Here is a 16,662-nt window from a genome sequence, read left to right on the forward strand (position 1 = left end):
ACACCCCCACCCGCATGCTGTACTCAGTCATCCAAGAGTGACTCATAAGTGTCTCAGACAACAGAGTCAGTGCACATCTGCTGGAAAAAGAAGGAACCCATTTACCACTGATACTTACTGTTGCGCCAACAAAGGGTATTTTTCTGATGAGTCGAAAGCACAGCTTCTTAATTCGGGATGGGAGACCTATTAGCCAAAAACACAAGGCAGCAGTTGTGGTGACAGGCTGGCACACATTTACCCTCAAACAAACAGCTGACTATGACCTATAATCACGCGTCAAGCCAAGACGTGATCTTTGAAAATTGGAGCCACATTCACAAAGCATTTCATTCCAACCCTGGGAGCACTGTAGACGTGCAGTTTCCTTCAAGAAGCCTTAACTTTCACTCTTTAAGACCTGAAGTGGGATGGGCGGAGCCGACCTTGCTGCAGAGGAATTCAATCACTGATTGACTGATAGCAGATCTAGAAAGTCTTGTTGATTGATGGCATTTCCTCAGTCAAACATACTAGAGAACAACTGAACTAGAAGATACTATCTGCACCGTAACAAAGGAACTTTAACTAAAAAAAAGTTTTCATCAAAAAGCTATTGACTTAATTGTTTGGACCACATTCTGAGTTACCACAGAGTGGACCGGCAGTGAACCAGTTGTTAACGGTTCAGAGAATATGCCTGCAAATTAAAGTATGGCATCTAAACTCACATGCTGTCAAACTCGTCTAATAGGGGCATTGACTCAAAAGCTTTGTGACCATGGCCTCTAGAATCTTAGTTTCATGTGTTATGTTTCCCGGTTTTGTACGCATCACGTGTGAAATATTACTTTCTTGCTGGAAGAGGAAGCCTTTGATCCAGACTGAGCTTAGCGTGGTGATGACTGTCGCTCCGATGATCTGCCACGGCTCCAGGTCCACGCATTGTGAGTTGACCAGCCGTCGGCCATCCTCCAGGTACAGAAGGACCATCTCCTTGTACACCTGCAAGGCACTCTGGACACAGAGATGACAATATGTTAAGGTTGCTTTGAATGAAGAACAAAAGAACCTTGCATCACTAGTGCAAAAACACCTGTTAAAAATCTCTGTTCGTCTATTAGAATATGAGGAAGTGAGCTTGGAATACTTTGTGTTGACGAAAGTTATCGTCACATTTGACACCATTTTATTTTTAAAATGAGGTAATCGTTTTTTAAGACCAGATGCACGATTGGTGTACCTGCATTTCACAAGTACCTATGTATCTATGCACAGAAATACATACATTACATTATAATAATACTACAACATATTATCTCATAAAATACAGACAGTCAAACTCTAAATCTTGATGTGCAATTTTTCATTCAGTCTGGCTGTATGACATCTCCATAAATGCTACACGGCTAAAAAAAAACTACCGTTTTGTCTTGAATTTAAATACAAATACAACATGAAACCGAAAAATACTCCAAAAGCTCACTTTTAGGAAAGAATTAATTTTGAAGGCAAGAATCACATTTTTCAAAGCAACTTGCCGGAGTGCTAGCACATACTTTCACAAGCTGTTGAAGTAAAAGATGTAAGTAATTATAATTCGATAACACAGCTCTGGCATATCAAGACAATCCTTGTATTAGTATTACAACTAAGCTCCGGACCTGGGGAGACAGATCCACCCTCTGGAACGCCCCCCCGACCACATCAAACAGTCAAGCACCCTACCATCATTCAGACAGGCCCTCAAAACTCACCTCTTCCAACTTGCTTTTCCTGTTAACAGACCTTCCCAGTTTTCCTTTGCCCAACTCTCCTGCTTTACCTGTGCTTATCCACGCACCTGTGTGTCTTCCTTTTCTTTTTTGTCTGTCATGTCTACGTACCTTTTGTTTGTTGGTTAACCAAAACTGTAAAGCTTCTTTGAGTGTTTAGAAAAGCGGTATATTTCTTTTATTAACGACGCCACGCTAGTATTCAGTGTTATTTATCACAAATCCAAGTACTTACATCAGGCGACATCGTCAGGCCTACAGAATTAAGTTTCCCTCTCACACCAATACTGTCAGCAGTAAAGAGAGTTGTCTCTCCGTTCTCCAGGTGAGAGTGAGAGAACTCTCTCAGCTGCCTGGACGACTATCACCAGACTCCTCCCAGCACCCAAACAGGCAAAACATCTCCGGCCAGCTGATCAGCAATCACGTTCACACACGGCAAAAGGTTTGTCTTCAAATAGACAGAACTATAAATGATATTTTGTACATTTAGTTCACCAATACATGCTGAGATATGTGTTTTCAATCTGTATGTGAATGCAACACAAGAAGGTCAAACTAAATCACAGCACAATACCAAAGTAACTGTCCCATGAATGCTATTTCATAAGGGCAGCAAGATTATCTTTCCATTATCTCTCTTCAGTGGTGTTTTTATGACACAACAGCAGGCAGTTTGATAACGAGGACACTTGTTTCTTCACCTCAGCCACAATCAGAGGGAGAAAGGTTTAAGGTTCAAAAGAAAACATTTTAAGTAATCCCAGTCTGCATAATAGTGCAAATGAAGCAAGTTCCCTTGTGCAACTGAAACACTGTAATTGTGTAATTGAAAAGGCATACATTAAGAGTTTTGTGATGAAAATATCAAGTTGTTTTTAGTGAATGAGTCGTGAATGGAGGGTTGTCTGTCTGCCCCGCTGCCCAGACTACAGCTGCCATACCTGCCTGTTTGGATAACATGTTCTTATACAGGTTTGGCCGGATCAGCTGCATAGAACCGGGTGGGTAGCAACGGAAAATAAGCCATAAACATGTGTTGACTGTGAGGCTTGACTTGATTCGTCACTCGTCATACGAAGGTAGAGTACAAGTGCAAAGCCCATCATCTTGTCATAAAGAAAAGATTAAACCGTATTATCTAACGTCAGTGCTAAAGGACAGTCTGTCTCTTAAGATACAGAACTCTGTTATCCAACACATGTATGTATGTATGTATGTATGTGTGTGTGTGTATATATATATATATATATATATATATATATATATATATATATATATATAATAAACTGGCCAAAGGAGGAGATAGAGGCTACTAACATCAAGACGAGAAAGCTCCTCACAATGCAGGGAGGGTTTCATCCCAAATCCAGGACCCTGAGACTGTACCCCAAGCGTAGCGAGAGAGGCCGAGAGCTAGCGAGTTTCAAGACAACTGTCCAGGATGAAACAACGACGATCCAGGAGTACATCTGAAAGATGGCCCCCAAAGATGAAGGACTCAGTGAATACCTCAGGCAGCAGAAACCCGAAGGTGAGGACAAGGACGGCGTGTACCACAGACAAAAGAAGAAGTGGCTGATATAAAGAAATCCTACCAGTGGCTGGAAAAGGCTGGACTGAAGGACAGCACAGGGGCACTAATCATGGCAGCACAAAACAGCCACTCAGTACAAGATCAATAGAGGCTGGGGTCTACCACACCAGGCAAGACCCCAGGTGCAGACTGTGCAAGGATGCCCCTGAGGCAGTACAGCACATAACAGCAGGGTGTAAGATGCAGGCAGGAAGTGCGTACATGGAACGCCATAACCAGGTAGCTGTCATAGTGTACAGGAACATCTGCCACGAGTATGGGCTGGAAGTCCCTAGGTCAAAATGGAAGACACCTCCTAAGGTAGTCAAGAATGACTGAGCTAAGATCCTGTGGGACTTCAAGATCCAGACTGACAAACTGGTGATGGCTAACCAACCAGACATCGTGTTGATTGACAAACAGCAGAAGAAGGCGTGGTGATAGATCCCAAGTGACAGCAACATCAAGAAGAAGGAACACGAGAAGCTTGAGAAATACCAAAGGCTGAAAGAGGAGCTAGAAAAGATGTGGAAAGTAAGAGCAACAGTGGTGCCAGTGGTAATGGGAGCACTTGTGGGCTGTGACCCCCAAACTGGGAGAGCGGCTACAGCAGATTCCAGGTAAAAAATCAGAGGTCTGGGTCCAGAGGAGTGCACACCTAGGAACAGCTAAGATACTGCGCAGAACCCTCAAACTCGCAGGCCTCTGGTAGAGGACCCGAGCTTGAGGATGACACATACCACCCCCCAAGGGGTGAGAAGGGGATTTTTTTTTATATATATATTTGTAATTTATTCTTTATTTGGTCAAGTACATTTTACATATACAAGGAATTTAACCTATCCTAATTATTTCGGAGCACTGGCCAGCCACAGGGAACCAACTCTAGTTGTAATGCTGGTACGTACGTCAAGGGCAGTGGCAGGCTTGTCTTTATGGAGGAAACCGGAGCACCCAGAGGAAACCCACACGAACACAGGGAGAACATGCAAACCTCACACAGGCCCTGTCCGGAGCGATCTGAACCTAGCACCTGTACAGCAGTGCCTACCTACATTGAGGCAGCAGTGAGCCAACAACACTGTCTATATTTTTGCCTCCAGGTCCATATACACTGTTCCAAATCCTTAAATGTTATCTTTGCCCCTCAGGAAAACCTACACAAACTTCACACAAAGTCACTTGTGCCAGTAATGTCCGACTCATTGTTAAACAGTGGACGCCCATTCCTTTGCTCCCCCTCATACAACATCTGACTATTCTGTTAGGAGAGCTTTTGTTGTCTCAAAGGGGAGGTCATGTTCTCATGGAAATGTACTGGGTGTGAGGTGGCGGCTCCTTAACACATCAAGGGAAAACACACTGCAAGCACAATAGCTTTCAGTCAAAAAGAGATCCAGAAATCATTTAGGGGGAAAATAATTACAGCTGTGTGGTGTTTTCTTTAACTCTCCACATGGCTTCCGGACTATCATGAGAGTCACTGACATGTAGGCCAAATGAGCTTTTTCAGTTACATCTTTTCTTTTCCTTGCATTTATCCTAAGGAGTCTCTGTGAAAGACAGTGTGGGGGTTAATCCTACACTGAGAGCAGATGTGTGTCAGAAGATCTGCCCCCTGGTGTAGAATCTCGTCTGTCTAATGGTTATTATCAACCAAACTTGATTCTATTCCTTTAAGGCAATCTTTACAATCCTATTACCTGGCGGAGGTAATAGGAGTAATGCTTTGTTAAATCGTCCTGCAACTTTAAGGTCAACCGGATCTCTAATTGTAAACAGGGGCTGCAAACAATAAACAATGGGAAGGAAATGTAGACCTTCCTACCAGCACCTCATCAAAAAATAAATCAGATTTTGACCTAATAGAAGCGTAACATGAAGTCATGTTTAGGCCCAGTTGTGTACTTTCTTTAACTGTCTCATTTTAGGTGTCTGGAAAAACAGACTGTGGCTCATCCTATGTGAAGTGTCCCATTTCAGGAGCCAAAGTATCAATGTAGGTTAACGTGTTTCTTTAAAACAGCCAATACATCTGTAACGTACGGCTTTGTTATCAAGGGGGACGTTCAAACCCAGTTTGTGGCCTCAGAGCATCCCTGAGAGAGAAACAAGTCGGCTCATTGGCTCACTTCACTACTGATAAACAAGTCTTCGGCTCTTCAAGTGTCTTGTTGCAGCACTGCCACCGTCCCCGTGTACCACTCACACACACACACACACACATACACTCTATGTAACGTAATGTGAAAAACACACTAAAGTGAAGCGACACCTACCCAGTAGTCCATGTTGTCGAGGCAAACTCTCACCGAAAGTCCCCTGTTGGTGTCTACTACTCAGGAAAGAGCCCTCTTTGAGTCTCCGGCTCTCATCTACATGCTACTATAAAACACAGCTGCAAGCTAACCCTGATTCAGGAAGTAACCAACAGTCTGACAAAGCTGCGCGCGGTCCAAGCTAAGGTAGATTTGACAATGCTGCGGTCAGGCTTGGTTACGTGTGTGCGTGTGACGCCGCATGCTTTGTAGATCTACTGAACAGAAACGTCGCCCGTTGTGACGCCCACAACTGGAGCAAAAAGCTGGTGCTGCGTTCTAATGCTCTTGGTAAACTCTAACTCTCATTTCAGTGCATTAGTCTAAATAATAACACATGGGTTATAGCCACGACTTAAAAAATAATGAAAAAAATTTATGAATTCGGTTTGTGTATTTATAACAGCTCCGTTAGGCTGTCTGTACATTTTGTTTCTCCACATGAAAACATCCACACCAACTTATGAGGAGTTAAACAAAATAATTTCCATCTCTGTGACTATGCTTTTTTGTCTTTTGTACGTAGTCCAATAGTTTTTTGTAAAGACATGGTAGGTTTTTCTTTTCAGGAGTGAAAAGAGCGCCTCACAGCAGCCGAGCCCTGGTACTGCACCAACACCTTCAACAATAGAACAGAATCGAAAAGAATAGAATAGAATGCCTTTATTGTCATAATACACAAGTGCAGTACCTGTGCAATGAGAGTGAAGCAACCCCTTTACAGTGTTCCCACGAAATGTAAAAAGATAAGAATATTAAAAAATATATATAAAGTATAGGTAGTGCAGACAAAAAAGTTTATTTTTACATAAATATACATATATGTAAAAATAAAACATGATGTGGACTGCAGATACAAAGCCTTTTTTATAGTTGAGGTAATTCTGCTCTTTTAAAGGAGAACGTTTTTTTTAATTTTGTATTAATTCTGCAGAACTATTGCCATGGTGAACTGCAAAGGTGTTATTGTATTACTCAAATAATCATTCCCGAGGTGATGTGGATGGAACAACATTTCTGAAACTATAACTGAGTCAGTGAGCTTAAGGTGCTGGTAAGTTGGCTGTGACTGCATGGGACAGGCTGTTGATCATTATCCTTTACACAGGCAGGTGTTGGTTAGGGTCCGCAGTGGGGCCCTCAATAGTTGGTGCTCCATGCGCACATTTGTAAAATGACCAAAATTAGAGTATTTGTTAGATATATTCTAATTTTCTTTAAATATATGTAGGCCTTTATTCCAAGTAATTATAGATGATTGGGATACAATTGCAAATGCCATCAAACGTCAGAGTGGGCTGCGTTCCCCGGACAATTAAGCATGCTGTTAATTTCATGAGTCATTTTAATACCACAGTTGTGAGAAAATGACAACAGATCCAGCAGATCCACATTTACTGTTAAATGTGCCAGACAAGGTATCCTTGCCGGTCAGCTAAACAAACATTTGGTTATGGTAGATTTACTCGTTGGCCATGCACAATACTAAAACATGAAATAAGGTATATCGAATAATTTCTGCAGATTATACACCATTTATCGCAGAACTATTGGATTTTGCTTGAGACTTTCAAATCAGAAGCCCTGCGAGAAAATACTCCTGGAATATGAGCTTTGCATGGAAAAGTCTAATCTTCAATGGCTAGAAAATATATACATTTAAAAAATGAACGTAGCTTTAATGTTGCACGTCTTCTGAGGATTTCGCTCATTTGTAGAACATTATTTTTGTCCACAAAGAACCACTAATGAACACAAGGATTAACATAGTAAACAAGCTATCAGAAGAAAGAAAAAAACACGTTCTGCATTAGTTTAGGGGTGAAAGAGGGCGACTTGCAGCCACAGCTCTATTCGTGCTTCAAGTCTTTACAAAAAGACAAACTGTGTCCATAGGACAGCTATTCCACTGTAATTGGTGTACACTGTCTTCTAAAGCTGAGGTGAGACATACAATACATTGCCTGTGAAAGGGAACTCCAAAGCACATTAAAAGTGAATTACTTCTTGTGTAGAGTGTCTTCGGGGTCATTCTGGTCACGACGCGCGCACCTCTCCAAAAGCGCACAAGTCTCCAAAGGCGCACTCCATACTTTTTAAAAGGCAGTCACATTGTTGAGGGGTTTCACAAGAGGTGTACATATGGCATCCGGGTTGCAATTAAATGTTTTTAAGATGTTTTTCCTTTCTTGAAGAAGTTTCCTTTTTCTTTTTTTCTCTCCCGGCAGCTCTTTGCCAGAAAGAAGAAGAGGAGGGGGGCATATTGAATGGCTTCGCTGCTAGTTTGGGATGACAACAATCTGGTCAGCGAGTTGTTGGACTTTGATTGCCCCCCTCAAAACGTCCTTCAAACAAAAAGCTGAAGACGAAAATAAAGCCCCACCTGGTACCTCTGTTTGCTAAAATAATAATAAATAGATTTCGTTTAATAAATAAGCAAAGGGGACTGTAAAGTGAAGTAGTAGAGGAAGTATTAATCAGCAGCAGCGGGCAGGTATCACCTGCTCTGGAGCTGGCTCAGTTTATTGTTAAATATTGTTAAAACACTTTTCGTACCAAGTCTGCTCCGATATCTGTTATTTCCACAGCAACTGGGCGCTTATGTTTGCCTACACTTTGCATAACAAGCAGGACAGTACAGCACACTGATAAAAATCAAGGAAAGAGACGGACAACTTCAAACCCACACCTGTCCATGATATACGAATATGGATTTGGCATCAATGATTATTTGTAAAGTGGTAATATTCAGTTTACTTTAGACTTTTCCTGTCTTTTATAACAGTAAGGCACCATCTCGTATCTCACTGGTGTATTTGTCTAGTTTATTGAAAGCATATGGTTATCAGATTGTTCCCAAAACACATATTTAGACAGAAAGTTAAGGAGAGCTTTTTGTGATCCTTTGTTGGCAATTGTAAATCATGATTTAGCTCTGCCACACTCCCCCTCTCCCCCACACCAGAGCTGAAGCGTGTCTGCGTGTTGTTGACCCATTTTACTAATCTTTAACTTTCTAAAAGCAGAGTTACGTTATAAAATCTAATGCGCCCATGAGTTGTAGCGATAGTGGGCATGTTTTTGGAGATGTCATAGCGCACACATCTAGGCTCATATTACAGAAGAAATCGAGCTTTTATTGCTGTGGCACACAACAAGACCCTTTATACTATCAGTTCACACAACGGGTTTCACCCTCTCAAATACTCTATCGTAGGTGGCCCCATGCGTAATTGTCTTTGTCCAACTACCTGAGCTTTGCGCTGTAACGCATCAAGCAAATGTTTGTCCAAATATATGTGCTATTAAATATACCAAATGTGTTGAAATAGATCACATTTTCGGAGCTAACAAAGAGATAATGAAAGTAATGTTTCCAAGATCACAGTAAGAACCAACATGCAGCAGCTTGAAGTAATTTTATGTAAAGCTCACCAGGTCATGTAATATGCGCAGAATCAAAAATACGCAACAGCTGACTTCATAATAAAATATTTATTTGACAGTAGTCGCGGAGCTACTGTTATTTGTCCATGAGTTTTTACTACGGTGGTGCATTTGAAGATGATTTTAGAAGCCAATTTGCCATGTTACCATGACTACTATGTACCCTGCACGGCATGTGCCAATATTCTGAGTGCGTAAAATGTGGCATTACAAGTGTCCTTAAAGATAGAGATCTGATAACATTTGCAAAAGCAAACTCACCGCTAGTGCTTAACAAAAACAAATCTGGAGAGACATATAGTAATGTCTTTAAAGTTATTCCACAACATTTCAGCATTACAGATATGACAACCAGTTAACTTCCCAGAGACATTGTTGATGTCAAAATAGTACTGACTGGCATTGAGAGCTTCCAATAAAGCAGAACACTGTACCTTGTCGTTCTTATAAAGCCTGGTCGTGGATCAATAAATTCTATGTTTAAAAAGAAGATATATATTTATATTTTTAACATATTTTTAGTTGATGTCAGCACCTTTCTTTTTATTCTTGTAACTCTCCAGCTCCTGCACTCTGGGTGAAATTAACTTTTAAAAATGCAATCCAGTTTGGGTTCTGAACGACAATCTCTCCGTTATTTGTTTTTTTAGAAACAAGCGTGTCCTCACTAAACCCCATAATAAATCTCCCACTTGTGTTTTCTACATAGACATCCAGCACTAGCTCTTTGAGATGCGTGACAGGATGTCATTACTTCACAATAAACAGTATATATTAACAGTTACAATAAGATCACCTAAGAAGCAGCTCAGAACCAACAGTGGTCCTGACTGCTCCCTGATTTTAATGGCCTGATTTTAAAACGTGCTTTGTTACCTGGCATACATATATGGCACTCTACTACGCACATGTATTTGACTGAAAAGTACAAAGAATGCACAAAGAAATACAGCAGTTTGAAGAATGAGAGAGAAAGGGGGAGAGGGTGAAGGACGGCTGCCTGGAAGCTGATTGGCCCCCTTGACAGGCGCTGTTGATTCAGGCGTCCACCGTGCAAAAAGATAAGATAAAGGCCATATAAAGTAGCAGAGATGCGCATCCATCCCTCACTGTCAGCTGCACATATACAGTGTCTGTTGCCTCCAACTACAAGAGGATTCACAAGGACGACTAGCTGTCTCTTAATACAAACACCACCTGTCAAGTAAGTGCAAATATATATCCATCCATCTGAAGCTTTTTAAAATCTGGTATTTGGTCTTTTCCATTTTTATTTTCTAGATAGCACTTACGTGTCTTTATTTAATCACTTTAATAATTTAGAGGTGAAACCCTGCATTGGAAATAAGTGAAATCATTTCAGCACACCGGAACATATACACATATGTTAGAGGCTTATTGAAAAGAGTTCAGAAGAATCTTTAGAGAGAAGACATGATTTAATTACTATTTAAAACATTATTCCTTGTTGCAAAAACATGTCAAATTAATGAAAATGCGCTTAAATATTGTGATTATGCATCAGAGTTTTTATACTATTTCAATTATATTTCATTTGCACAGGATGTCTCCTAAAGTACCGTGCGCCCCCAATCACCTGCGCGCATCAAGAGACGCAGAGCCGCTCAACGCGTTTCCGCGGACTGTTCGCAGCCCCGTTAACGAAGCTGGTGACACCTCAGAAGACTCCAATGAAAGGCTGCCTCGAAAACCACTGACTGTTACCGGCGATGTAGCTTCCGCAATGACAAATCTAAAACACAAATTCAGATGTGAGCAGTCTGGGCAGCGGGGCAGGCGCAGAATGAAGGCCAACGACAGAGAGCGCTCCCGGATGCACAACCTGAACTCCGCTCTGGACGCGCTGAGAAGCATCCTGCCGGCGCTGCCCGAGGACGCCAAGCTGACCAAGATCGAAACTCTACGCTTCGCCCACAACTACATCTGGGCTCTGACCGAGACACTGCGCATGGCCGACCCACAGGGACACACGCCACAATACCTGCCGGTGGCACCTGATCTGAACAGCCCAACAAGTGTTTCATCTGCAGAGTCTGGTTATGGGACGTCTGCCGACTTTGACCCAACAGACTGTTACACGTCCGCTCAGCAAATGAAGTGTACGATTTTATCAAAAAATCAATCCAGTGTTATCCCCGTTACCTTTTATTTCAAGTCATTCTGTGGTGAAACTTATGGCAAAAACAGTTGGCACTGTTGACTTTCCATGACTATCTTTTTATGAGGAACTCTAAATTGCTGGCCACATGAAACAGAAGAGTGTTGCTGCACTGTTCTATGGTTGCATGTTGCACATCCAGTCACATAGTGATCAGTGGTGTCGAAGCAGGTGTTTTCCATCAGCAATCAGGGCAAAACCCCCTGCAGTGACATCACTAAGTGACATCCTAATTGGCCAGAAAGGTGACATGCTTCTGCCCATACAGCACAGTACAGCAGCGTTTTCTACCTTTGCCGCAAATGTATTCTTTAAAAAGCACTTAAGTTCACAAAAGAAAATCTGTACTGTACAAAGTAGGCCCTAGCTTTCATTTGAGGAGATGTCTTTGTTTTAGAATGCAAATTTATGACCATGCTGCACTAGCAATTTTTGCAGAGCAGTTTCCCTAAAATATCCTAAAGCACAATCAATGATTTAAGAAGACAAGATAATTGGATTAAGCTAAACATATTTATTTGGTAATTGTATTCAAATGTTTTTTCGCCGCATAAAAGTCGGTCTATTTATTTGTAAGTGTAAAAAACATTGTATCCATGATTCAAAAGAACATATAAAGAAAACATAGAATACTTAAACACAGTGGCTCTTTCAAATGAAAAATGTGTTTTTTTCTAAAGGGAGAGAAAAAATGATTGCCATCATCTCATTGTATTCATAGATTATCCTTTAGTAGATGCCAAAGTCAATGTGCAAATCAACATGTTCAGAGATGTAGTTCTTTACTCTCCTGCCTACCAGTGACTGCACTGAAGCATAATGGGAGAGAAGACCATTGTATAGTATTAGAAGTAGCCTGAGCTAAGTGTTGTAACGTCTTGGATTATTTAATGGCGTGCAGTCCGAGGCGGAGCTCAGCAAGTGCTCTACTTGGGGAAGACGGTGACCACGTCGTAGCCCTCAGGCGGGGTCACTCGCTCACGTGCGTGCTTCTCACAATAAATCTGGTCCTCCACAAAGAAATGTCCTTTCTGTTTCAGGTTGATGTTGCAGTCTGTACAGGTGTAGCACTCGGGGTGACGAAACTTGTCCCTCAGCTTTACCACCATCCCCCTGAAGAAGAGACATCACATTTATTTGACTTAACACAAAATGATCTAGTTATCCAGACACATCTTTTCTAACTGGATTTAAATGATTTGGGTGGGTTTGACGGTTCTGGCATCCAAACGTATTTGGATGCCAGAACATTACACCCATGTGTGATTGCTGAACATTAGTCATCAATCTGCTGCTATAACAGCCTCCACTTTTCTGGGCAGGTTTTCCACAACAGGTCTGCACCTGGCTGCAGAAATTTACTCCCATTCAGACACCAAAGCATTAACGAGGTCGCCCACTGATGTTGGGTGAGCAGGCCTAGCTCGCAGCTGGTGTTCCAGTTTATTCTAAAGGAGCTAGATAGGGTTGATTTCTGCATGGACCTGGCTTTGTGCAAGGGAGCATTGTCATCTTGAAACAGGAGAAGGGCCTTCCCCAAACTGCACACTATTGTCTCAAACACCACTGTATGCTGTAGTGTTAAGATCTCTTTTATTCGGAAGGAAGGGTCCAAACCATGAAGAAAATGTAAGACTAAACTGTGGATGTCCACAAACATTAGCCCTTATTTCTTACGTGTTTTGGCATTTTTCTGCCTACATTACAGACAGTAGACAGAAATAGACAAGATAGTACCTTGTAACACGTTTTGTTATATTAAAAAAACATTTCACAACATTTTCTATAATCAAAAAGGGGTATTGACAGCATCTGGACCTATAATTGGACCCCAATTAAGTGGATCTAAACTAGATTTATGTGAACATAATTCCCTAATTTCTATTATTCTGCTGAAAAACATCTGACACAAGTAGCTACAGATAAATTAAGGCATAATGAATCCAAAACAAACTCCAAAAAGTTTTATTAAATATGTTTTGGGAGAAATCCACTGAGGTAAAAACAGCAGAAACAGGACAATGACTGTGTCTTAACCACATTCAGCCACAAGATGGAGACAAACTCCAGCACAGGGACAACAACTCTCCGGGGCCCTTTTAGTGTTTTTCCACTGCATGGTAGCTGCTCAACTCGCCTGTTTTGGTTTTCCATTACAAAAAAATAAAAAATAAATAAAAAAGTCCCTGGTACCTGCTAAAAGGTACTTTTTAATATTACCACCTCAGTGGAGGTATCAAGCGAGCTGAGCCAGTACCAAAAGGTGACGTGAAAACTTGATTGACTGATTGGTTGGAGAGAATTATCACTAATCACTTCGTCATCATTGCTAGCGACTGACCAGGGGGTGTCTGGGTGTCCTAAACGAACCCGCAGTGTTTAAATAGTTTAGCCAGCGTTTTCTTTTTTGTTTTGCTGCTTCCAGCTTCTTTTGAACCTAATTTCTCTTCTGGCAAACAGAGAAATGGCAAAAATCCAAACCACCACACCTTTGACGTTCTGTGTGTGTCGCGTTAGGTCACGACAGTTTCCTGCTACGACTACAGCCATGCTCGTACTAATCTGCAATTAATAAAGAAGGACGGGGCCCCGGGGCCGAGTCGAACGGGTAACATTTATGGAAAAACGCCATTTTTGTACAACATTTGGTCACAATGTGGACGTTTTTAGTGACGAGTTTCAGTGGATCTGGGCTGATTCTCATAATAAGCTGTAAAACAGTACAGAGGGATCATTCAAATACTTACACAATCCCGGATCCACATTTGTCACAGGAAGGTAACTTCTCGGTGTTTCCCACTGATGATCCAATCTTAGTTGCGGGGGCTCTCACACTCCTGAACCCTGATGGTTTATCAGGGTCACCTACAAAACACAAGCACACGCACACACACACGCTTTGTTATATTAAGCAATGGGTCAACTGGAACAAAACCCAACCCTGAGAGATCTGCTCTCTGGTCTAATTTAAAGCAACAGATAAGTGTGTGCCCTAAAGCTATCCGATGTAAATGAGTAAAGCTTGATTACTCTTTGAGGAGAGGCTAGGGGTAAAACGCAGAAGCCGTACCTGTCTCAAGGATCTCCTGAAGCACTTTGAATGAAGCTGACTGCCGAGGAGGCTCATCAGACTCTTGGTTCTCCTGCAGCATCTTGTAAACCTCGGAATCTGCTGCGACAGGCGTCCGCTTGCCTGTCTGCGATGGATCGGATGAAGCTCTGCAAAAGCAAGTGTGTACATTTCAATATGTCTGCAGGAGGCACAAGGTGCAGACATGTCAAACCATTCTTAGACTGTAAGGGAAGTTGGAGGTTTATTGGAAGGAATTTTATCAAACACCATGTTAACTTCTCTTGTGTTTGATAATGCTGAATCCTTTACAATGTGACCTTTTACTTAATCAATCGTGGCCTGATTGTCTGAACTAAGGCACTGTGGCCCACCTGGGTGTTGTCAGAAGATCATGACCTTTAGCTTGGGAGCCTGTTGTCTTGAAAACAAAGGCATGCAAGCTACTAACTTGGGCTGCATGATATTGATATCTAATTGTGAATATTTTGACTGATGTTGCAATATGATTCACGATATTGGAGGGAGTGATAGTTTTTGTTTCATTATTCTTATTAAAAATTATTGACATTGAAAGAAATTAAAATGGATTAAAGTGTGATTTTTCCGAGAATCTGTACCAAACAAAGATTGTTTTCTTTAGTCTGTAGGATACAATTTGTAGGCGGGGACGTCTCTGCAGCACCACAATACTTTATTCAGAATGGTTAGACACATATTTAGCCATTTACAAAATATTGCAGCTGCCCTGTGATTTGGATATTGCACTAGTCCGTGTTGTAATTTCGGTACAATTGTGATTAATTGCAGAGACGGACCGGTAAACGATTTTTAAGGCCGATACGATACGAATATTTGGTTATTTAAAAACCTGACATGCCAGAAACGCATTACAAAAACAAACCAAACAAAAACAGATTTCCCTGACATTAGTTATTTGTAGTTATTTATGACTGTTTGTCATAAATGATTCTGATAAATGAATATAAAAAAAAGGCCTACTACTAACTGAAAGAGTCCAGAGGGGGGAGTACCAAGCCATGGTATAAAAAGAGAGGGCAGCTTCCATCCCGTCGGCGTGCATATTAATAACCAACTTCTCTCTTGTGTGCTGTGCTCTGAGCATTAACAGTGTGACAACACTGTAAGACAACTTGGTCACAACCTTGCTATCAGAGTGGGATTACAAAATCACCACGACAGAGACAAACCGTAAACCCTGTCTTTCGTTATTCCCGATGTTGATATGTAAAGAGCATGACTATATAAGTCAGAGAGAGATCATAAAACCTTTGCACTTCTGTCTTTCTTGCTTATTTCCACTAGGATTAAAACATAAAAGGTCTGAGATCTAAGACAAGTCTAAAATTGTCTAGAATTTTGTTTTTCTTAATGTTGTGATATAGTTTAATATTGCGCTAAATCGTCATATTTTCTTAAAGGTGACACAATTTTCTAAAATGATCTGACTAAAGCGGAGTGAACACCTCCTCACGCCCACATTACCATGACTTGTAGAGACATGTATCCCCCAGCCTTTCCAAGCTCACTATGTGCTGAGCAAACTAGTGAGACACTAAGCAGCCGCTTCTTTCAGCAGACCAACCAGCGACCTATGGGGTTTCAATCAATACAAGAATTGATTCTTAGATGCACTGTGATTCTTTCTTTAAGGATTAAACATTAGACCTCTTTAATCAAAAATTTAAAATAGTGCTTTTGAATAAAATGTTGTCTTTAAAAGTATGTACAGTAGAAACTAGCTTCAATGTTAAAAGAAAAAGTAGTAGCTAAACATTTGATTGCAAGGAAGGATTGTGCAAAGGGTGCACTGTGCCTTCTTCGGTGTGTAGTGGACCTTTCTGTATATTGTCATCTCGACCAATGTTTTGCATGTTTGCTTATGCGTTTGTTTAAATAAACAAATAAAAGTAGTAGCTTTATTACGTTTCAACCAAATGGACTGTGAAACATAAGTAAAACACATCAATATGAAGTGTGTGACATGGCCCATTTAGCAACGTCAAGGGCAGTGGAGCATGTTGTTAAACCTTAACCTGCTCTTTCGGATTTAAAGGTCCCATGGCATGAACATTTCTTTTTTTTTTTTACATTAACATGAGTTCCCCCAGCCTGCCTATGGTCCCCCAGTGGTTAGAAAAGGCGATAGGTGAAAACCAAGCCCTGGGTATGCTGCGTGGCCTTTGAGAAAATGAAAGCGGAAGTGGGACGATCTAGAATCTGGCTCCTTATGAGGTCACAAGGGGCAAGGTTACTTCCCCTTTCTCTGCTTTGCCCACCCAGAGAACTTGGCCCGC

The 16,662-nt window shown here is 41.3% G+C and overlaps 3 protein-coding genes and 1 long non-coding RNA gene across 6 annotated transcripts in view; 2 read left to right on the plus strand and 2 right to left on the minus strand.

Moving 5' to 3' along the window:
- sgpl1 (sphingosine-1-phosphate lyase 1) overlaps positions 1-5,849 on the minus strand; it is a 14,698-nt gene extending 8,849 nt beyond the window's left edge. The window contains exons 1-3 of one of the 3 annotated variants that reach the window (XM_034897640.1): positions 5,610-5,849; positions 831-996; positions 119-186 (exon numbers count right to left, since the gene is read on the minus strand). In XM_034897640.1, the coding sequence (XP_034753531.1) occupies positions 119-186; positions 831-996; positions 5,610-5,621 (246 nt within the window). In that variant the 5' untranslated portion in view covers positions 5,622-5,849. Of the gene's footprint in view, positions 1-118; positions 187-830; positions 997-1,989; positions 2,184-2,698; positions 2,731-5,609 lie in introns of those variants that run through there. The other 2 variants (XM_034897642.1, XM_034897641.1) reach the window with 2 other exon arrangements.
- A 1,411-nt stretch (positions 5,850-7,260) lies between these two features.
- Positions 7,261-16,662, plus strand: part of LOC117960914 — a 20,798-nt gene continuing 11,396 nt past the window's right edge. The window contains exons 1-2 of the long non-coding RNA XR_004660263.1: positions 7,261-7,274; positions 12,983-12,985. This is a non-coding gene — a long non-coding RNA (uncharacterized LOC117960914). The remainder of the gene's footprint in view (positions 7,275-12,982; positions 12,986-16,662) is intronic.
- On the plus strand, positions 10,651-11,335 carry neurog3 (neurogenin 3). Its single transcript, XM_034899219.1, has one exon. The coding sequence runs from the start codon at positions 10,660-10,662 to the stop codon at positions 11,314-11,316; it is 657 nt and encodes a 218-aa protein (XP_034755110.1). The 5' UTR covers positions 10,651-10,659; the 3' UTR covers positions 11,317-11,335.
- The window catches only part of pdlim1 (PDZ and LIM domain 1 (elfin)), a 9,075-nt gene continuing 4,181 nt past the window's right edge, over positions 11,769-16,662 (minus strand). The window contains exons 5-7 of the mRNA XM_034899218.1: positions 14,345-14,493; positions 14,022-14,139; positions 11,769-12,387 (exon numbers count right to left, since the gene is read on the minus strand). Of these exons, the coding sequence (XP_034755109.1) occupies positions 12,201-12,387; positions 14,022-14,139; positions 14,345-14,493 (454 nt within the window). The 3' untranslated portion in view covers positions 11,769-12,200. The remainder of the gene's footprint in view (positions 12,388-14,021; positions 14,140-14,344; positions 14,494-16,662) is intronic.

Source organism: Etheostoma cragini, chromosome 17 (assembly GCF_013103735.1).
Source record: "Etheostoma cragini isolate CJK2018 chromosome 17, CSU_Ecrag_1.0, whole genome shotgun sequence".
Lineage (NCBI taxonomy): Eukaryota > Metazoa > Chordata > Actinopteri > Perciformes > Percidae > Etheostoma > Etheostoma cragini.